Here is a 24,207-nt window from a genome sequence, read left to right as displayed (position 1 = left end):
CAATCTGCCATCTTGATTTTAGATCCCAAAGAGCACCAACCCAGGTACCGAAGACGTGATTTTAGTGAGGATTGGAGATTTTCTTAAGTGGTGAGGATATGAAAATCTAATGCAAAAATTTCCTCCAAAATAGTATTGCGTTACTATATTTCTGTAATAAAGAGAAGTTGCGAGCTCCTCCTTTGGAACTTGAATAACTGGAACGAATAAAAGGTCGTCGAAATAAATCTTCGACTTGAAGCATATTGTACTTTGGTTTTATTTTAGGATTGCCAATGACCCAGTGGATAGTTGGATAGCTGCAGCTCAAACGCCACAGAGAACTGGAGCTGGTCCTATGTCTGGGAAAAAGATGTTTGGATCTATAGAACGAGGCATTGATAAGATGAGATCTTTATTGACGCCCTCTAGGAAAAGAGTTTTAGAAGCTCCTGTGCTTAATGACTATCCCTCGGCGACCTCAGGAAAGGTTAGACTCGTCTTTTTAATATCCTCTGTTATATATCTTTAAAGAAGATAACGAAATGAAAAATAAAATAATATATATACATATATATATATTATATATTATATATATATATATATATATATATATATATATATATATATATATATATATATATATATATATATATATATATATATATATATATATATATATATATATATATACTAGCTGTTGGGGTGGCGCTTCGCGCCACCCCACCAACACCTAGTTGGTGGGGGCGCTTCGCGCCCCCCATGCCCCCCCGCGCCCCCCATGCCCCCCCCCCGCGCGCATAAGTCGTTACGCGCCATTGTAGTTGTGTCCCTGTGTCCCACCTGTCCATATAGATAGATATATATATATATATTTTTAACTACGTAAAACTTGCGTATTATTTATATATATATATATATATATATATATCATGAAAAGAGAAATCACCAATGCAACAGCACAAACACATAAAAAAAAGAGACAGAAGGAGAAAAGGAAGACTGTTTTCCTAAATTAGTAATTAATATAGACCAGCACTTGAATGAGGCCTTAACCCTACTCATCCATACAATCACATAGGTCAAACAGCATAGCCAAACACAATCAACCATAAAGAATAATCCATGGACAGGCAGTCATGTCGTCAATAAGTATAAGTCGTCATTTATCAAACAATAGAAAAAATAATAAAGACAAATAATTCAGAGGCAACAAACCAACACAAGGGCTCATCAGGAGAATTCACTGGCCTATAGGGTTTCGCCACTTTAAATTCTCTACCCAGCCAAGTGTTGTGGCTACCACAGAATATCCATGGCATCCCCGTGTCAGGTATCACCCCCAAAATACATGCCTATGAAAAAAAAAAGCAAATGTAAAACAACCAAGTAACACCAAAACAAGCTTATCCTGTTAATATATCCCTCTTTTTAGCAACAATAGGTAAACTAAATATGATAAAATTTACCAAATCACAAGTATTAACACATTGCAAAAAAAAAAAAAAAATATATATATATATATATATATATATATATATATATATATATATGTTTTTAACTACGTAAAACTTGCGAATATACAACATTCTTCGCTGTCCCATTGTGTGTACATATAAATAGATTGTCAGGTTTACCAACTCTTGAACATGCAACATATAATTGTCCATGGGAAAAACAATCCGTATTCAGATCTATACCTCATTATTCTAATGATTGCCCTTGAGCTTTGTTGATGGTGATTGCTAATCAAACATTCCCTGTGTCCCCATCGTCATTTATATATCCCCCCTGTGCCTCCCGGCGTCCCCGTTGTAGTTGAGTCCCTGTGTCCCAGTCATCATTTATATTCCCTGTGTCCCGGTCGTTATTTGTGTCCCGGTGTCCCAGTCTGTAATATCTCTTAGAGTGTCCCGGTCGTCATTTATATTCCCTGTGCCCCGGTCGTCATTTGTGCCCCAGTCTGTAATTTCGTCAGTCATATTCCCTGTGTCCCGGTCGTCATTTGTATCCCGGTGTCCCGGTCTGTATGTACATTCGTTTTTGAATTGGTATATGATGAAATAATTTTTTTTTTTCTTTTTTTCTTTTTAGTTTTTTTTTGGTTTTTACCTTTTTTTAGCTTTTTTAGTCTTTTTTCTTTTTAGTTTTTTTTTATAGTTTTTACCTTTTTCATTTTTTATTTTTTTGGTTTTCCTTTTCTCCTTTATTTTTCAGTTTTTTTCCTTTTTTCTTTTTTTTTTCTTTTTCAGTTTTTAGTTTTTTACATTTTTTTATTAGTTTTTAGTTGTTTTTTTTAGTTTTTTCTGTAGTTTTTACCTTTTTTAGTTTTTTTAGTTTTTTTTTTCTTTTTTAGTTTTTAGTTTGTTACCTCTTTTTTAGTTGTTTTTTCAGTTTTTAAACTTTTTTAGTTTTTTTAGTATTTTCTTTTTAGTTTTTTTTTGTAGTTTTTACCTTTTTTAGTTTTTTTTCTTCTTTTGTATTTATGCTAAAGCCAAGGTTCGAACCTGGAACCTCTCGGGCCTAGAACCCGGAACATAACGCTTTACCAACTCAACTACTTCGGCTTGAATACATTCGTTTTTGAATTGGTATATTTTGAAATAATTTAGTCGTCATATGCGGAGGTCAATCGACAGACAGACAGACACACAAACAAACAACTTATTTTTATATATATATTAGCTGTTGGGGTGGCGCTTCGCGCCACCCCAACAGCGCGCGTAAGTCGTTACGCGCCATTGTTGCTGTGTCCCTGTGTCCCACCTTTGAATATAGATAGATTTATATATGTGTTTCAAACTACGCAAAAACTGCGAATATACAACATTCTTGGCTTTCCCATTGTCTGTGCATATACAAAGCCGTATATACTAATATGACGTCATATGCAAACGCTCTTTTCACAAACAAACAAACATGCATACACACAACTCGTTTTTATATAGATAGATAGATAGATAGATACAATACAAATTAACTGCGTAAAACTTGCGAATATACAACATTCTTCGCTGTCCAATTGTCGCTGCATATAAATAGATTGTCAGGTTTACCGACCCTCGAACATGCAACGTACAATTGTCCATGGGAAAAACAATCAGTATTAAGATCTGTACCACATTTTTCTAATGATTGACCTTGAGCTTTGTTAATGGTGATTGCAAATGCTAATCGAATTGGGAATTGCAATCTTTTAAATTGAAAAGGCAGATCCGTTGGAATCATGGGAATGCGAGGAATAAGAACAGCCTCACCCTCAAAAGGCCCTGTCAAGATTGTGGCCTCTATTAGGTTTTCCATTGTTTTTTTTACGGCAAGTCGAGTGCCATTGCAAAGCTTTGGTGGGTTTATATTTCTTAAAAGTATTATTGGTACGCCTATTTTTAGTTGTAGCACGTGTGGTGGAAACCCTGAAAGATCTATGGAATTTAAAAATTCAGATGGATAATTAACCGCTTCATTTGGTTCCAAAACTGTGTCGACTGACTTGTAAAGGACTGCCTGGTCTCGAATCTTGGTCAAAACAATATTGTTGATTTCGTAGACGTCTATATTTTTGGGTGCAAAAATCGCTCTCTCACTTAGCCATTTATTATTTTTATAATTTTTTAGAATATTCAGAAATATTTTTTCAATCAATTCATTTTTGGACGTCACTAAATTACAGAAATCAGCAGGTAGTTGTATACGTCCTGAAATTGAGTCTACTGGGAGCTTTCCGTTTCCAATTGCCAGCAATTGATCTGAAAATGTTTGACCAGAGTCATCGTTTTGCAATCGGACACGCATATTTGTAGTTAATTTTAATGTTTTTGCGTGTGCCCATAAATTAGAATTTTTCAGGCAAGCATTCATTTCGTCTGCAGGAGTTGATCTAGGTATTATAGGTAATGTTTGCCTGAAATCTCCCGCAAGCAATATTAATGTGCTGCCAAAGGGTTTCGACTTCCCTCGCAAATCTTTCAAGCATTGATCCAGAGCCTCGAGCGATTTTTTGTGTGCCATTGTGCACTCATCCCAAATAATAAGTTTGCATTGCTGCAATACTTTACCCATCCCAGATGATTTGGAAATATTGCACGTGGGAGTTTCTGTAGAATGGAAATTCAGAGGCAATTTCAAAGCAAAATGAGCAGTTCTTCCACCAGGCAGCAATGTTTCGGCTATTCCGGACGACGCAATTGCCAACGCTATATCATTTTTTGATCGAATTGATGCCAGAATCAGTTTTATCACAAACGTTTTACCAGTACCTCCTGGCGCATCCAAAAAGAAAATTTCTCCAACGTTGTTATCGACACAATGCATTATCGTATCATAAATGTCTTTTTCTTCCGACGTTAACTTGGAAATGTTATTTTGTACATACGACAATAGATCACTCGTACTGTAACTTTGTTCACGATCCAATTCTACACATCTCGAAACAGCAGCGATACGGTTAGGTGAAGGCATTCCCAAAACCTGAAGAGGTTTGTTTGCCATATGTACGCACAAATCTTCTATAATAACTAAAGTGTAGTTATAAATTTCTGATGTAAAATCAAAAGTCATATCTGACGTCTCTAACTGTTTTCGATGGAGTATATCTTCGGACATTTTTGACTTATATTTTTCCCATAACTCTGTAGGAGCTGATGGAGAGCAAGTTGTTAAAATGATGCCAAACAATGCACGAATTTGACTTGGGGTTGACGTTTCGCACGCGTCATTGATGCAGTTATCCCAGTGTTGGTCATTCTCCAATAAATTCAGAGCTTGGCATGTACTACGGTAAGTGTCATGTATAGTACCGTTTACAGTTCTCAAATACTCAAAGGATGTCGGACCGGGTACATTCACCAAAAGCAGGCGTAGAAAGAAGCATTCATGTTGATTGGGGTGAACGGTGTAGAGTCTTCCTATCGTGGTATCTTTGAAGATGGTAGGTTGGCCGTCGACTGACTTACCCTGTTTTCGACGTTCAAATACTTTATTTTTAGTATTCCACGTGTAATACGAAGGCACTTCAGTATACAGCAGTTTTTGCAAAAGAATCATTTTTGCAAAGCGAAAAAAAAGCTGTTAATGTTGTATCCGGTGGATTCAGGACTCTGTTGCACGTTGGTTTCCGTGAAATAAACACGTTGACCATTCTGTAAATGTACCGCTAAGTGAACAACAGCTGGACTACGTTCATGTATCGTAAATGAAAGAATTCGCCAAACAGCTTCATTACTGCTTATGTATCTTCCAGCCTGATATTGTACGATTTCGTCGAAATCTTTGATTTCGGGCTGCAAGCCAAAAACTGCATGTCACTGCCTTTGTTGACGTATTTACATATGTATTTGATTGCCTTTACGGAGTTACAGTATTCAACGTTTATGTGTGCATTAAATGTTTTTGATAATAATGGGGAATATGGAACAACCCACTGGTTATCTACTTCGATAGTGGTACCGTTACGCTTCTTTATTATTGCTGTTTTACCGCCATCTTCAGTAGATCTTCTTCTATATTGTGGGTAACCATCATTGCCAGTAATTGTGTTTGATACTAAAAGTCGAGGATATTGCTTTGTGCACCTTCCGTTGGCCATGCATGGTGAATTTTCGTTCAGTGCACCGCAAGGTCCATGTATCATATTTTTTACAATAATATCATGTAACCCCTTATCGACATTTTTATCAGGTATTTCAGCGGAAATCACATCATCAATTTCGTTCGAAGTAATTTTTTTATGTAGCCAGATTAGTATATGTGCGTGTGGCAAACCTCGTTTTTGCCATTCCACTGAGTACATCCAGCATCGCACTGACCCAAACACTTCAAGTTTTACTATGTAGTTTATCAGATTTCAACTTTTGCCGGAAGACACGGGCCGTAATGTCATGCCTATGAACCGCCGATTGTCCTTGAAGTAAAAGCTGCAGTATCTCGTCCCAAGATTGATTACATGTAAATGTAATAAATAAATCTGGACGACCATAGAGACGAACATACGCAATAGCATCTTGAGCATATTCATGCATATGACGGGGACTGCCAGCATATGACGAAGGTAAAATTGTTAATCTTCCAACGTTTGTGGTATTACCGTCATTTATAACTGCATCTCGCAAATGAATGTATTGTTCAGAGCGGAGCTTGGTCTGATTCAGGCGGATATATAGCAAACGTTCTGATTCAATTTTAGCATACATATCAACGACAAATTGGTGAAACAATTCACGGCATTTTAAAATATAATTTTCTTCGTCCTGCCGAATCATTAGTCTATAGGAATAATAATGCATTGCACTGCATTTCTTATTCATTTCTTTGTTAGTGGCTGGATTCATCAATTTAATATTAAAGTGATAGCCGTCGGCTCCATCCCAAAAAATGATAGGATATTGTAGGGCATCGTAGCATCGATGAGTTTCAGCAATTCTTAACAACTGAGCGTTTCGCTTATGAAGAATAATATCTCGAGGTAAAAACTGATCACCGACCATAACGATTGCCACTTCGTCGATAGTTGGAGCATTGTATCTACGCACATGTTGGCCAGGAGGCGTTTTGTCAGCGGAAATAACAATTTTATGCGTATCAGTAGGCATCAAATCGATGGCTGTTTTGAACAGACGCACTAAATTATTATTTTCGTGGAAAAGATGTTGCAATTGGGAAACGATTGTCCTTTCAACGTTGGGAGAAATTTCGCAACGTGCATTCAATTCAGAATCTCTATCACTGATGAAGTACAATTGTAAAAATTTATGATTCTCGCCTGAGAATGGTAGAAGGGACCCTGCTCTATGATAATTTGCCCTTTTACTTTGAAAGTAGACATAAATTGACCTGGATTTTCGATTTGGGCTCCAAACGACGTCATTTGGAAACATGGGTTGTATTTTCTGATTTGTGACAAAAAACGCTTAGATTCTGACGTAGTTCCAGTAAGGAAAGTCTTCAATGGCTCTGGTGGTGCAGCCAATAGAGGAAGTTTAACTTTTCCTGAGGCGCAACACATTCCCATTGTTTCACCATTGAATTTCAAGGCCTTGCAATAGGGAAAAATTTTAGACATTGTCCCGATTTGAACACATCTACTCAAGCTATAATTTTCGACTGGGTTGTACCTGAATGCCAGGCGATAACTTTCAGGTTGCTCTGATTCCTCGGCACGCTTTCTTTTCTTACTTTCTCTATCAGCAGCAAGCCTGATTTCTTGCTGTTCTTGTGATTCCTCGGCACGCTTTCTTTTCTTACTTTCTCTATCAGCAGCAAGCCTGATTTCTTGCTGTTCTTGTAATTCCTCGGCACGCCTTCTTTTTTCACTTTCTCTTTTAGCAGCAAGTCTGCTTCCGCGTTGCTCTGGTAGTTCCTCGGCACGCTTTCTGTTCTTTCTTTCTCTATCAGCCTCAAGCCTGTTTCCTTGCTGTTCTTTTCATTCCTCGGCACGCTTTCTGTTCTTTCTTTCTCTATCAGCCTCAAGCCTGTTTCCTTGCTGTTCTTTTGATTCCTCGGCACGCTTTCTGTTCTTTCTTTCTCTATCAGCCTCAAGCCTGTTTCCTTGCTGTTCTTTTGATTCCTCGGCACGCTTTCTTTTCTGAATTTCTCTATCAGCAGCAAGTTTTTTGGCATAGACTCTTTGAGCATCTTCATCGGCTTTTGCCATTGTAAGTTCATCAGTCATTTTAAACTTAAACATTAATAGATTTCTACGTGAACATATGTCTTAAATATCTTGAATGACGTCACCGTCGTAGCAAAAATGACGACAACTAACTTGATGACGGCAGTCAACACAGAAACATGACGTCACCTGACAGACAGACAGACGCACAGACAGACAACTTATTTTTTTATATATAGATAAATATATATATATATATATATATATATATATATATATATATATATATATATATATATATATATATATATATATATATATATATATATATATATATATATATATATATATATATATATATATACCAAGGGACACTGATTCTTGTACGCGGTAGGCTTGTATATACTAATAAAGGAAACACAGTGATCAGAAAGGTATATGAAGCTTCACTCGGTCGCTGGAAGTAGTACACATGTCTCTGGTACGCATGATGTCATGACATCATGCAAAATTTCTATTAAAAACAGGGGTTCATTCTTTACAATGTTTTGGAGTTACTAAATTATCGTTACGTTGGAGTAACCATCGTAGCTATCTCTACTAACACTTAATAAACGGCATTTGGTGGGGAGCATTTCGGTGCTTTCTTCCATACAATATTACACTTCTGACGTTCATTTTCAGGTGGTAGCACGTACAGCGGTGAGGGGGCCCCTATGATTTGTAGTTAATAATTGTGTGGTTTTCAGTATATTTGTAGATTAGTGCTGCATTCTATGCCATAGATCGTTGCCATAGGTCGAGCATGGCGTCTTCGTTGTGATACTCTTTGTCGCTTCTCTTCTAACCACAGATTTCGTTTTGCATCTTTTTTGTCTGTGATTCGTTTTGATTCTCGCTCTCGCTTGTCTCCTAACCGCAGACGTCGTTATCATTCATTATTCTTTGCCATGCGTTGTATTACTCGTTGTCGCATGTTTTCAAAGTGTTCTTGGGATGGATATTCATTAGTATCATCATTACGTTAGTCAATTTTCCCATGCCTTTTACTTTAGCTGTTCTTATCGAGTTTATTGATCTAGGTTGTTGGACAAAATCTCTTCAGTTGGATTTTGTATATTGACATTGAATTCAATATTAATTGTCCTGGAACTCTGTCCCATTGAATTCAGGACATTTGAGTGTGCAGGTTGTTGTTCTTCCAACGACATATAATTTTCAACAATTGCGAATTTGTGTTTTTCGGGTCGTCCTTTAGGTATGTTTCAAATTTTAAACCTTTGATTTGACAGCCTCCTATATACACATGCTGTTTAAAGACACCGGACAGCCAAATACCTTTTTTCGTATCCTGTCAGGAGTTTAACAAGGATGAGTTCTGTCGCCGCTGCTCTTCACAATTATCGTGTCGAACGAACTCGTAGTTTTTCAATTTTGTCGATGAAATTCTGATTTTTCCATTTTTGTCAAAAAAATTAGAACTTTCAGTTTTTGTCGAGTGAATGCCGCTTCAATCAATTTTTGTCGATCAAATCTTGCTTTTTTCAATATTTGTCGAGGAATTTCAAACGTTTTCAGTTTTCGTCGTCAACTTTTAGTATATATTATATTTGCTTGGTAAATTCTCATCCTTTTCAACTATCGCACACACACATACAGGAAAAAGCCTTTGGCTTTTTCTTAAGAAAAAACCTAGTGAATAACAAATCACGTCAATTATGCTGAGCTACCTAAAATGCACTTTTGTCAAGTTTTAGATATTACTCTTACCCTAGCCGCTCTTTAAAGTAGAATAATGAATAAGCTATGAGTAATATCCATATTTATGACAATCTGTCCTGGTACTGCGTGGGTAATATCCAGATATATATAATGTCATCAAACCAAAAAATATTTTTTATTAATAGTTACTACAGTACAGTGGCTATAGGACTCCCCTCCTGATATAGGAGATCATGCCACTTTGTAGTAACGAAAGACGCTGCATTCAGGGATTTAAAGGTTAACTTCAGACAAAGCTTTTCCTTTTCCTTGTAGATTCCAAACATAAAAAGATTTTAGGGGCTGTCATCTCAGAATGCCACATAGTATTCAATCAAGGGACACCTCAAAAAACCGTGTTGTAATATTCTTCCAAGACCAAACCACGTTAAAAGCAAATTTCTTCCTTGGTAAAATGAACAACGCTTCGTAGTTTTAAAATATTGACTCGTAACTCTGGTAAGTAAAATGGAAGTGAATGTTAAATTTTGCCTTGATTTACTATTATTTTTTGACAGTATTGACCTAATTTATTCTTATTTAAGCAACGTTGTGATAAAAAGGGATATATAAAAGAAGGGTAAAATAGTAATAAGTCCATTAAAAAAGGGGTAATAGGTAATTAAAAGGGTTCAAAAGGGATAATTATTTCATTGAGACATTTGGAGCGGCATAGTGGGATATAAGCTATACTGCTTTTAAAATCAATTTTTAGATTAATTTAATCTAGATCCTGTTTTCTATGCAAAATGTTTATAATATTACGTTTTACTATCATTTCATTGAGACATTTGGAGCGGCGTAGTGGGATATAAGCTACACTACTTTTAAAATTAATTTTTGGATTAATCTAATCTAGATCCTATTTTCTATGCAAAATGTTTATAATATTACGTTTTGCTATAATTTCGTTGAGACATTTCTAGCGGCGTAGTCAATATAAGCTACACTGCTTTTAAAATTAATTTTTAAATTAATCTAATTTAGATCCTGTTTTCTATGCAAAATGCAATAGCGTTTTGCTATAATCTTTTGTGTAATCCTATAAGCTGTAATATAGACAATAATATTTTCTATAATTCCCTAAAGTAAAAATAAATGATGTTTTGCTTCTTATTTCCTTTTTGCAATATTTTTCTTTTCACTTTGAGTAGCATTTTAGCGTACTAGCAACTTCCTCAATACAAATTTTAAATTATACCCTATGTTACGCAACAATTTCGGTTGGGTTGCATACTCAGGGGAAAACTTACGTTTTTCCAGTTTTTTTTTATTTTCTGGGACTAGAAAATAGCTATGAAACCCTTATTTTAACAAAGTTTTCACAATTGTTTAGCACCCCAACATCTTCCGCACGAATCTAATCTTTAAACCGTCTGGTTGCAAATTTTGTAACTCCTTTATTTCTTTTCTTAACTCAAGGGCTTACAAACGTATGTGTTAGAAAAGGTTTTGGTCCTTTCGTTGGAAAGTAGGGTCCTTTCACCGCAAGGAATCACGGCTGTAAATTTCAGCCAGATTAAATTTCAACTAACATTAATTTCACATTTAACATTTTAAATTTCAACTAACATTAAATTAACTTTTTTATTAGTCTAGCAAATGTCTAAGTGTATCAATTGAATCAATTGCCTTGCCTCACGCTCATTGCAGAATCATTTTGACTCCATTTTGACCCCATCATTTTGAATCATTTGACATCATTTTGACCCCATTTTGAATCTAGAAGCTTGTTTGACTCTGATTCTAGACGAAATTAACGGTATCATGTTTCAAATTTAAATTCTTGCTTTCAACCTGCCTTAGACCATAGGGAAGCGTCCCTTGTTTACCTCTCATTTTCGGGCAATCTAATGGTCCTATGTCAATTTTCAATTTTGGGTCAACCTGCCTGAGACTCTAGGCAGGCTTGACTTGCTAAAATATAACAAGCCGTGTATTGGTCCTATAGGAGAGGCACCCGCATTGGCAAATAAATAATGGAAAATTCCGTTTTCCATTATAATGGAAGAACCGAGCTTGAATACCTTGGTAGAACCTCAACACAACTATTCCATTTTAATTCAAATTGACTTCAGCATCATCTGTTATTTGTAGTTGTTGGGAAATAATTAAAACTAGTCCAAAAAAATTTTGCGGAGTTTGTCACGGTTTTTTCACTGTTTAGCACCCCAACATCGTCTGCACGAATCTATCTTTAAACCATCTGGTTTCAAATGTCGTAACTCCTCTTACCATTTTACTAACATAGACCTGGTCATTATGTCATTTTTGGTTCTGATGGGAAAATCAAGGCAGACAATGAATTTATTCTTTATTTTATCAACCATGGCTCAACGCAGTAGGCTATCATGAAAAGGTACATAGAGCTATGTGATTCTTTCCATGCTTCCGAGCTGGCTTTAGTCAAAGCTGCTGAAATTGATTAAAGTGTTTAGTGGAATTTCTTGGTAATTTGTCCTTTTGTCTTGAACTCTAAATAAAGTCAAGTTTCATTCATTCACCTGTCATGGGTAAAGTTCGCAAAGCGGCTTTGGAAAGAATCGTCAACCGTCTAAAATTAGCTAACACTCATTGGGTGCAAAAATAATCAGTTTTCAGCTATTGAAGGTTTGAGTTACGAGGTTACTTGGAAAGCCATAAACACAATAAAATTAATATTATATTTGAACCGAGTTACATAGAGAAGATGAGCAGAAGCCGTTCAGTGTATTTTCGATCTTTGTGAATTAACTCAGTATATGCGATAACGGTGCATCCCCAATGTCGCACGCACGCCTCGTGTGTGAAAAATATCAAAATGTAAAAGAAAATTTTATTTAAGACCTTGTTCTAAAAATATTAGATAAAATACTTTTTTAAATAAAAGTAAAGAGCGACCAATAAAACTTAACCCTATATTTGAGGGGAGATGCCGCACCGTCAACTTCCCGCTCTTTACACTATATCGTTGTATTTTGACAACGGCTTTCCTGAAAACATTTTAGAGAGCAACAAATATATCCAGTAATCCAGTTGGTAAGCGTAAGCGTTTTACTTACTGATTGGCTTTCAAAACATTCCACCAGAACAATTTATTGTTTGAAGCAAAAGACAACAAATTAGCTTTTTTAATTCTCAAAGCACCGTCTTTGAGACAGTGATTTAAACTTCTAGGTCACTAAACTTCTTATCATATTGCCTTTGTGTTAAAGTACTTATGGTACTTGTCGGTTATTGGAAACACATTCAAGAATTACGCCTAGGTTACATTTCAGAAAACCGGTTTCATAGCTACAAAAACAAGTGGGGGATGAAAGAATGCTTTGGACTTATATGATTTGGGCTATATATTTGCACATTAGGGGTTGGGGTGGGGCTTAGGTTAGGTAATGTTAGGTTGGGTTTTGATTCCATAATTTTCTTTTTAAGGTATTATTTTATCACCATGTTTTGTTATTTTTCATTAGGATTAACTCAACTTCACTTTTTGGGTGTGTTTCCAATAACTTCAAATACCATATTTATTCTTGAAGCACTGGATAACAAGTCGAACTTTAGCGTTAAGGACGCGAGTTGGAGGGGATGGAAGGTCCCTCATGGATAGAATGACCTTTGTTTGTCTTTTTCCGAGTTTGGACGTCACTCTTTATTTTCATTTGAGAGCAAAAATTAAATAAAGCATTGTTTTTTACGTTAGTAATGTTTATATCATATTCAGGGTAATCTAAATTTGGGGGCACTCCCATCGTCTTATGTTTATGCTAAAGTCTAACTTTTGTATGGCAATACCTCGAGATTAAGAGATCATTTAGGTGTGCTTGCGTTACTAAATGGAATAATAAGGAGGACCTTAACCCATCCCCCCATCACGGATGCCCTGCTCTTTACACTGAAGCTTAGCCTCTTTCACAATGCTACGATATTTGTTGCAAATTATTATTTTTTTTTTTTTTTATTAAAACTACCCTTGCAGTAATGGGTAGCTTTCTCTCTACTCAGCAACAAAACTGTATGCTTAGTCAAAATAAATTCTTCCAGTTCAAGAGAGTTCAGAAAGGCAAGGATCCAGATTTAGTTTTTTCTTTTGCTCGAGGACTACGTCAAAGGGGAGAGAGATCTGTTTTTTCGAAAGTCACTAACTATAGTTAGACTAACAAAGCTATATGTGTTTTTGACAAATTTACTGATAACAATCTTCTGTGGACAGGCCCGTATTAAAACGATGTGGAAGGTACTGTTTCATGGTGTTTTTAGGGGTAGGATCTGCCCCCCCCCCATCTCCTGGATCCACACCTAACATGAGAGGAATTAAATCTTTCATCGACAGTTCGGAAATTTTGGCCTTTCCGAAAAAGCGCTTTCTGAATTTTAGGTACCCCCTAGAAATACTCAATGATCCTCTCCCAATATGTGATATACAACCATGTTCTACTTAATAACCGTTGGTATTACTGGATAAACGGTCAACAGTAACGGTTCATTTTGTATAAATGGCACCCACTCTTAGGGACAAACACACCATTTTGCGGCATTCTCTCAAAATATATATGCATATATATATATATATATATATATATATATATATATATATATATATATATATATATATATATATATATATATATATATATATATATATATATATATATATATATGTATATATATATATATATATATATATATATATATATATATATATATATATATATATATATATATGTATATATATATATATATATATATATATATATATATATATATATATAGATATATAGATATATATATACATATATATATATATATATATATATATATATATATATATATATATATATATATATATATATATATATATATATATATATATATATATATATATATATATATATATATATATATATATATATATATATAATGAAAGTTCAACATGCTTATTTGTATCTTAGGGAATGGCGTCGGTAACCACCTTTTGGTGCAGTTCCTTGTCCCATCTATCAAGATCGATTTCTTCAGGCTGAGATGCTTTTAAATAAAAACCTAACCTTCGTCATAGCCAGCTCTATTTTATTTTGAGGGTAACGAAATTTATTTGACTACCATAAAAAAAAGAAATGTAACGGAATTTTTTGATTTTTCGGTCTAACAAACATAACTGCAACTTTTAGAGCATTTCCGGAATGTAATCTTACTATAGAGATCAACCAAGCACTTTATGAATTGCTCTTTTGAATATACAGAATAGACAAAATCTAATTGCGCTTCAAGTTTTACATTCTCCAACCTACTGGAAAAAGTCAATGAAAATGGCATCCGTAACCTATTAATATTACGACAAGAAAAAAAGCGTTTCATGGTTCAATCACTTTCAAAAGGAAAAGACCGTAAACCAATATTAAATGTATTTTTTTGACAATAGTACAGGGAAGGAATGAATACAGTGGCTCGACGAAAAAAGTCAAGAAGTAGTATTTATATATATATATATATATATATATATATATATATATATATATATATATATATATATATATATATATATATATATATATATATATATATATATATATATATATTTATAGTTTTTTTTTAAGTGCTGGTCATCCTTTTTTCTATAAACGACAATGGCAAAATTCTTACTCAATTACGTTTCAGAAAGTTATCTTTATTGGATTATCAGTCACTTCTAATTTAACTGCATCCCAGTGCCTTTTTTTTTATGCATGGGTACAGCTTTAAGCTATTTACAAAGGTTTTCTGATTTTGAAGTTGTTTTTTTTTGTGAAGTAAGAATGACAGTTCGGAAGAGGGACAGTGACGTAATTTCGTCGAAGTCCTGGGGAAGGGACAAAGCTGGAGCCAATTTTCCCAAATCAAGCAAAAATGACAAGGAAAACTGTAAATGAGCCATATAGTACCATAAAGGTAAAGATAGACTATACTAAAGCAAACTAGCCTATTTCTGTGGATGCTTAAATTATACAACTTACCTTAATTTAGACAAGATTTTCGAAGAAACCAAATTCCATCTGGGGGCGATCTTGGCGGTCTTGGAGGGAGGGCAAATCGAGGTCTGGGAAGAGTAGTTGCTTTTGTTCCACAGCAAATTACACCCCTGAGAGGGGCTAAGTAATGTATTTTATTAGGTGGAGTTTAAGTAACGACCCTGAGAGGGGCTAGGTATTTTATTTATTGAATTTTAAGAATCATTCCAGTTTAAACACATCCCATTCCCTTCCATCCCTCCCCCTGATTCCTGGATATGACTGTAGACTATATACAAAAGCTTGCTGATTTTTTTATATATTCATATTCCATTGAAAGTTCGTTTAAAAAAAACGAATAATGTGAATTAAAATCTTGTGGATTTCAGGCTGACTTTAAAAGCGAAAAGTGTTTTATTTGACTGTGTTTTGGAACTTTCTGTAGCTTTGCCCTATTGTTGAAACTCTGTTTATTTCAACCCTTAAATGTTTATAACTTTTGTAGGAGTATGTTTCGGAACAAAAAACAGTCTTGGCCACAATCTGCTGATTTCTACCATGTTGGTTTCAAATATACACTTTTTTTGTAAATACTGCTGCTTGAACTTCTTGAAGTTATCCCATTGTACCCCAGGGCATGACGGTCCATGTCCAATTTGTTCAAGAATAAGAAACCTGGAAAAATAACCTGTCTAGGGCATTCAAATTGTTAGTCCAAGCAAGCAAGCTATTAAGCCCACTAGCTAACTTTAACATTTTATCTTGTCTTGGCTTAGGTGAAAACTTGCTTTAAAAAAAAGAAAAAAAAGGTTCATACTAAAAACTAAAAACTTGCTAAAAATTCATACAAAAAAAAAGCATGTTGCCTTTATCGTGCCAGATGATAAACTCCCCAGATGATGAACGGATGATTTCTTCAAAATACCCCAAAATGTTTTGGTATTTTGTGGGGGGGGGGGTACAAAGCATAAGCTTTAGATATGGTAGGGTGGAGGAAAGGATCATATCCAAGATTTTTTTCGGAAGGGGGCACGAAATAAGCTTTAAAAAACTCATCAAAATTTGGTTTTTAGGCATTTGTATTATGTTTTTAAGAGTCGGATAAACATGTTGGGGGGTTTCAAACCCCTTAACCCCTTCCCTAAATACAGTCTTAATGGAGAAGGAGAGTTTACTAGTTGTTTGCTTCAAAAGTTCGGACGCTGATACGAATTTTTAGGAGTATTCGGAGAAGAACATTCTAGATTCTGCGGGGTGTTGAGGAAGAGGCTTTTTCGAGACAAGTAGAAACAATTAAAGTTAAGCTTTAAAAAGTACTTCTAAGGTTTTCTATGTCATTGACTGTAACTATGGTGTTTGTGTACTAAATACTAGAATAACTTATGCTATCTTAAGGTTCTAGTTTTGTTTGATTTGTTATTTCTATGGCCGAAACTTGGTTTTTAAAGGTGAATCAGTTAGGACTCACTGTACTTTTGTTCGACCCAAATGCCTTATTTTGAATGTTTTTTATCATTGCCGACCAAAAGAAGGAAAGATTTAAGATCCACAAAAGTGGACTTTAAATTTCGCCTCTTTAATCGGCTTGAAAGTGACAATCACAAGTTTCTTGGCAATGCCGACCCCATTGCAGAAAAAAATTGAAACTCATTTTGGCTTTGTTGTTTAAAATTTCATGATGCCCGAATAGGCCCTTCTTAGTTTGTCATCTCTGGTAGGCTTGTAGCTTATAAGGTATTTAGACAGGGGCAGATAACTTACAAGGCATGTAGATAGGGCCAGCTTACTAACAAGGCATGTAGATAGGGCCTGATGAATTACAAGGCGCGTAGATAGGGACAGATTGACTTTAATGAAAATCAAAATAATTTGAAGATTATTGCCTCTGTTTTTTACCTCTGTACTTTGAAGATTGATGCATCTGAAAATGGAGCAAGTATTTTTTTCGCCTGTGATAGGCTTGTCAAACAGTTCGTGGTAACGAACTGTAGTAAGGAGCGACCAGGCTCAATAGTAAACGAAACTCTAAAAAACGGATTTTGATGCTAAAAGACACATCAAAAGAATCGAATTTTCATGCTGATTTTAAATATTTAAGTTTCATCAAATTTAGTCTTTGTCATCAAAAGTTACGAGCCTGAGAAAATTTGCCTTCTTTTGGAAAATACGGGGAAACACTCCCTAAAAGTCATAGAATCTTAACGATTCTATGATTAAATCACACCATAACGATATTAAATCACACCATCGCATTCAGCGTATCAGAGAACCCTATAGCAAAAATTTCAAGCTCCTATCTACAAAAATTTGGAATTTCGTATTTTTTGCCAGAAGACAGATCACGGGTGCGTGTTTATTTGTTCTGTTTTTTTGTTTGTTGTTTTTTCCGGGGGTCGTCCCAGTGGTCCTAGAATGTCACAAGAGGGCTCATTCTAACGGAAATGAAAAGTTCTAGTGCCCTTTTTAAGTGAAAAAAATTGGAGAGCCCCTAGGCCCCCTCCCACCCTCATTTTTTCCCAAATTCAACGGATCAAAATTTTGATGGCCATTTTGTTCCGCATAGTCAAAAACCATAATAACTATATCTTTGGGGATGAATTACTCCCCCACAGTCCCTGGGGGAGGGGGTGCAAGTTACAAACTTTGACCAGTGTTTACATACTGTAATGGTTATTGGGAAGTGTACAGACGCTTTCAGGGGGATTTTTTTGGTTTGGGGTGGGATTGAGGGGAGGGGGATATGTGAGAAAATCTTTCCTTGGAGGAATATGTCATGGGGGACGAGAAATTCAATGAAAAGGGCGCGGGATTTTCTAGCATTACTATAAAAAAAACAATGAAAAAATAAACATAAAAAAGTTTTTTTCAATTGAAAGTAAGGAGTAGCATTAAAACTTAAAACGAACAGAGATTATTACGCATATGGTGGGTTCTAAAAATACTTTAGCATAAAGAGCGAGGTATTTAGGAGGAGATAAAATGCCTCGCTCTTTATGCTAAAGTATTTTTAGTAATTTCAACTATTTATTCTACGGCCTTTCTGATTCAGGGATCATTCTTAAAGAAATGGGACAAAACTTAAGATTCAGTGTAAAGAGCGAGGTATTAACGAGGAGACAAACCCCCTCATATACATAATAAAAATATAAGAATATAAAAGTTTGTTACGTAAGTTAATTGTTAAGTTACGTATATTTTTTACTAATAAAAACGTTTGTCAAAAATTAAAAGTTCTAGTTGCCTTTTTAGGTAACCGAAAAATTGGAGGGCAACTAGGCCTCCTTCCCCACCCCTTGTTTCTCAAAGTCCTCTGATCAAAACTAAGAGAAGGCCATTTACCCAAAAAAAAAAAATTAATATGTAAATTTCATTTTAATAATTTATGTGCGGAGAGCCAAAATCAAACATGCATTAATTCAAAAACGTTCAGAAATTAAATATAAAAAAATGGTTTTTTTAACTGAAAGTAAGGAGCGACATTAAAACTTAAAACGAACAGAAATTACTCCGTATTTCTTTTTATTCCGTATTTCGTAATTACTCGTATTTCGACATTGGTTGTCCCTTCCACAATCCCGCACTCTTTACGCTAAAGTTTGACTCTTTGTCACAATTCTACTTTTAAAGACAATTAAAAACTTTAGCGTAAAGAGCGAGGGATTGCGGAGGGGACAACCAATTTCATATACGGAGTAATTTCTGTTCGTTTTAAGTTTTATCGCTCCTTACTTTCAGTAATTTTTTTTTTTTATTTAATAACTTACAAGACATGTAGACATGGCCAGGTATCTCATAAGTTGCATTGACAAGGCTAGGTAACTTACAAGGCATGTACACAGGGCCACATAACTTACAAGGCACGTTGACCGGTCTAGATAACTTGCAAGGTATGTAGACAGGGCTAGATTACTTGGAAGGTATGTAGATATGGCCAGATAACTTACAAGGCATTTAGATAAAGCCAGATAACTTACAAGGCGTGCAGAAAAGGCCAGATTGGCCTTAATACCTGAAAATGAGCCCAATAGTTTTTCGTCTTCGATCTTACAAGGTATGTAGACAGAGCCAGATAAACCTCAACAAATGTTTTAAATTTGGGTTGAATCCATATATTTCACCAGAAACTGAGCCAACATAATCTATCATCTGAAGTTTGCTTAGACTTGCTGGACATGAAATACTATATGCTGGTTATTTCGTTTGGAACGGGGGTCAGTGGTGTGTCTCTGTGAGCATATCCAGGGTCGACCTAGCTCTAAATGGGTACTTCGGAAAATCTGGGGAAGGTAAACAAGAAAATTATGCGAAAATACAGGATGGCTAGCCCCTAACCCTTCTTGTACTTTCTGGCTGTAGGGCCATGAAATGGAGATCAGCTCCACCGATAGGGACTGTAAGGTGCAGTGTTGCATTCTTCACTTTATACAGAACATGTAGAGATAGACCAGGAAACCTCAAAAGAAGACATGGAGTTAAAGGGGACAGTAAATTTTGGAAATAAACGTTATATCAGTTCTCGGTGCGAAAAAAATTGGTTGCATAGATTCGTGACATCCTTGTTTTTTAAAGTAACATAACAGAGTTTTTTTTTCCAAAATGACCTTGACATGCATTTATTTAAACAAAGAAACAGTTACAAGAAAATATAATGTAAAATGATTATTTTTATAAATGTGTGTATATACAAGGGTGTCTATAGGTAGAGGGCCAGGGCAGCTTTAGTTCTATAGAAGACCGAAACTAAGTGAGTTTTCAATCTGTATGAATGATAATCTCCTTTCATCATAGTTTTCTCTCTGAAACTATTGTTGAAATTTATTATATAAAAATGATTGGAACTGAATATTCAGGTTTTGTCCAAAACTTAAATTAAAATGCAACATTTAATTCTTAAGCCTAAGACTAGCAGAAATAGAACGAACCGAAACTACTATCAAGGGATGAATTAAGCAAACAGAAATAAAAATGAAAATAATAACCAACAGAGCTGAAAATGGATAATCATACCAAATATAAATACAACAGATACTGCTATAGATGAATCCTAAAACGAGAAATCAAGTAAATTTGAAATGAATGAATATTCCATAAACAAGAGTAGGGTTATCCCCCCCCCCCAAAAAAAAAATCTAAAAGCCACTCTCTCATTTTCGCTGTATTGAAAAGAAAATATAGTTTAAACATTTCTCTTCTGTTACTCTACTTTATTATAATGTTAGTTGATAAAAAATAAATTGATTACAGTATTGAAAAACAAAAACTTGCTAAGATTTCCAGACATCAATGTTATTATGTATTATGCAATAAATTTACTTTCATTAGTTCTTACTAGTAATCTGGATTGTTATAATGATTTTTTTTCTTAATAAATAAAAACCATATTATTCAAAATACATATTATTTTTCACAAAACGCAAATGACGTTTAATGGGTCACCCTTTAACCCGTTTAAATGGTTTGAGAGGGATTACGCCATTTGTGCTTTAATGAAAGCCAAATGCAATTTAAAGATTTTTACAATTAAGAAACTATTTCACAAAATCTCGAACCGTGAATTTTCTGCTATTTCGTGGAATTGATTTCATTATATACTAAAAATTCAGTTTATTTTCACTAGTTCTTTCCAGTCATCTTTATTTTGAAGTGATTTCATTTTATTTTTATTTTGCATCAATGTTTTGAAAAATTTAATCTGACTGTTCAAATTATATATATTTTCAGTAAAATATAAACGACACAGCATTGTTTTGAAAGTTTTGTGGCTATGGTGAGGGAGGATTAACCAAACCTTGTTTTTAATGCATTCAGCTATATCATATCTATTATCTTTACGTTTGATGTGATCATTCAATTTAATTAGTGCTCATTGTGGGTTTCATTTATTCATCGATAGTAATTTCTGGGTTTTTTTTAAATTTGAATTATTCCGTGATGTTATTTCTATTTTATTTTTATTTTAGTATTTCTATTTACTTTTCTTCGAAAAACTTATTGCGGGAAACAAATTTTTAAAATCAGTTGTACGAAAAATTAAGAGAGAAAAACGGGTAATATAAATAAAGCACTGGAAAAACGGCTTTATTTAAATCAAACCATTTTTTCTCTCTTATTTGTTCGTAAGTGGAAAATCAGTGTGGTCTAAGAAAGTATTTAAAATTAGTTTTAGAAAAAAGCTAACAGAAATTATATAGATGGCTATTTAATAGGGTTATTAGAAATAGCAGCGTCAAACTCAGCACGTAAAATCTAGGCAATAAACAGTGCATGGGTGCAAATGAAGACTACATGGACTAGGTCGTATCCAGGATTTATGTTCGGGGCGGGGTAGGGTACTTCAAGCGCATCAAAATATATTTATATTCATTTTTGTTACGTTTTTACGAGTCAGACAAACATTTCGAGGGGGGTTGAACCCCCCCTGGACACGACCTTGAGCATGGATCTCCTGAATCGGCGTAGTAACATAAACTAAATCTAGTTGCTTTTGATGTACTTTTCAATATGGACTAGCCAGTTGACTTTAAATTACGACGCTATAATTGCTTCTTTTTGTTTTTTTTTGTGAAAAGTGTATTGTTTAAGGCAAGTAATCAATGCTACAATTCTTTTATTTTTCCTTCGTCTTCTGTGAAACCTTAAAATTACAGATGGAATTTACCGTGATTTGATTTCTCACGGTTTAAATTTCTTTTGTTTTTCAAATCTTATAGTAACTTCTTTGGTTTTGGTAGGCTTTTATCAAACCATTAATGCTAATTTTTCGAAAGAATAGAACCCCTATGCTACAGATTTCGGTCTTTATAACTAATTTTAATTTTAGATCTTGATTACTAGATGTCATATTTCAGTGAACTCTTATTACAGCTACTTTCTTTTGTTGGATCGGTGATTATTGTTTTGTTGGACCGGTAATTCATTGACCATTAATATTTCTTTGTATTTTTCTGGAATTTCTTTTTTTAAAAAAAGTTTGTATATAAAAAGATCACGAAAGCGTTTTTGTATTCAAGGTAATTTAATGAAAGTTTGCGTAAAAAGTTTTTTTTTTCACTTACTGGTAAAACATTTGTTTTCAAAAATTCTAAAATTCGTTTCGGGAAGCTCCCCTCCAACAAGATTCTGATCAAAAGGCTTAAAAACATACCCAGGAATTGAAAGAATGTCTAGTGGCACATGTGCTACAGGATCTGACGCACTTATGTGCGACGAAAAAATCGCAATGGTAAAAAAAGAATATTCGAGAGCAAAAATTTTATTTGACGATATAGGGAGTTGTAGTGAGAATGAATGTTTTTTTGGGATTGCACACAACAACCAAGTAAAGCATTTCTGGGTCGTAGAACTTTTTCAGGGGGGGGGGGTACAAAAGGCCTTTTCAGGGGGTTACAAAAAGGCTTTAGGAAATGTATCAAAACTTGTTTATATTCATTTTGTTACCTTATGAATCGGACAAACATTTCGGGGTATCAAAATCCCTACCCCCCCCCCTAATACGGTTTTGAAGTGGTTAGTACTAGACCAAGTTGGAAGTATGATCAAACAGCTCAAGAGGCTGAAGGCAGTATAATCAGTGTCAAACCCCATTTCTGGAAGATTATTTCTGATGTGTTGGCTGACAGTATTAGTTTAGCCATCGGGAATAGAATTTTCCATAGATAATACGGAATAGAATTTTTGCAAAGATAGTAGGCCTATGGTATCTTTGAAGACTTGTCACTCAAAGGAATTTAGCTAATATGTTGATATTGTGTATCTCAACGTTTTGCTTTGTTTCCTACCCAGATGGGAATTTTATACTTTGTATACATATAATAGTCACTGATGTTAAAATAATAAAGACATGAGGAAAGACAAAAAAAGAAAAGATTAAATTCCCACACAGAGTATTGGCATTAAAAGTATTAACTATAATTATCTACAAATGCTAAGTTTAAAAATTCACGCCTCTGCACTGAGCTGGGAATTGACCATAGTGCTTCCCATACTCTTAACTCCTTCCTTCCGACTTCTTGACGATTTCCTGTTCAGAAGCGGAAGGAAGCTGTTTCACCGGACACGGCAGAGTGGACAACTGCGGTTTTTAAAATCACTAAAAACTAACTGATTGATAGGACTGTTGTTTTCGGTAAATTTACTTCGGATTATCCTCAGCCGGATATTCCTCGTTGGTGCTCTAAAGCTTTTAGTACAGTCACTACTCCTTAATTCTTACTCTATTATCTACCTCATCCTATGTCTAAGAGTTGTATAGGAGCTAGGCGTAAATACGCTGCTTTATTTGGTTGGGTCCTTTTTGAGGTACGTACTCAACGAAGGAGGGGACATGGGGTCCATTTGCCTATTTTTGTCCCTTCCAAAGAAGTTAGGGTGCTACCAAAATGCCTCCCTCGGAGAAACAAGGTAGTGCGCACGTACTGGCAGTGCTGTTAGTTAGGGAGGGAGACATTGCCCTTCTCCTGGATTTTGAGAAATACTTTTTCTGGCTTTTTCATCCAAAAAATTGAAAAAGTAACTAAATTGGACCCTAGATTTTAAAAAATACCTCTTCCGCCTACATTTTCATGAATTTACACCCCTGCGTACCTGAAAATTTTCTATATGATTTATAAATTTATATTGTGATCCAACCAAAGAAAAAAGGTCAAATCTTGCAGGCAGAGAAGGACTTCATTCAGCAAGGGGGCAAATTCCTGCACAGAAAAATGACCATTGATCTGACGGTCTCTATCTTCTATTATGTACTTTGTTATATTTCTAAGCACTTTAGAAAAAAGGTCAAATCCTGCAGGCAGAGAAGGCCTTCATTCAGCAAGGGGGCAAATTCCTGCACAGACAAATGACCATTGATCTGACGGTCTCTATCTTCTATTATGTACTTTGTTATATTTCTAAGCACTT

The 24,207-nt window shown here is 34.9% G+C and overlaps 1 protein-coding gene across 1 annotated transcript in view; it reads left to right on the top strand.

Annotated features, from left to right (window-relative positions):
- The window catches only part of LOC136032257 (maternal embryonic leucine zipper kinase-like), a 126,818-nt gene that overhangs the window by 62,591 nt on the left and 40,020 nt on the right, over nt 1–24,207 (top strand). Inside the window, exon 11 of the mRNA XM_065712502.1 lies at nt 268–469. Coding sequence (XP_065568574.1) covers nt 268–469 — 202 coding nt within the window. The remainder of the gene's footprint in view (nt 1–267; nt 470–24,207) is intronic.

Source organism: Artemia franciscana, chromosome 10 (assembly GCF_032884065.1).
Source record: "Artemia franciscana chromosome 10, ASM3288406v1, whole genome shotgun sequence".
Lineage (NCBI taxonomy): Eukaryota > Metazoa > Arthropoda > Branchiopoda > Anostraca > Artemiidae > Artemia > Artemia franciscana.
Note: the sequence above shows the minus strand (reverse complement) of the source record. Positions and strands in the feature narration are given on the sequence as shown.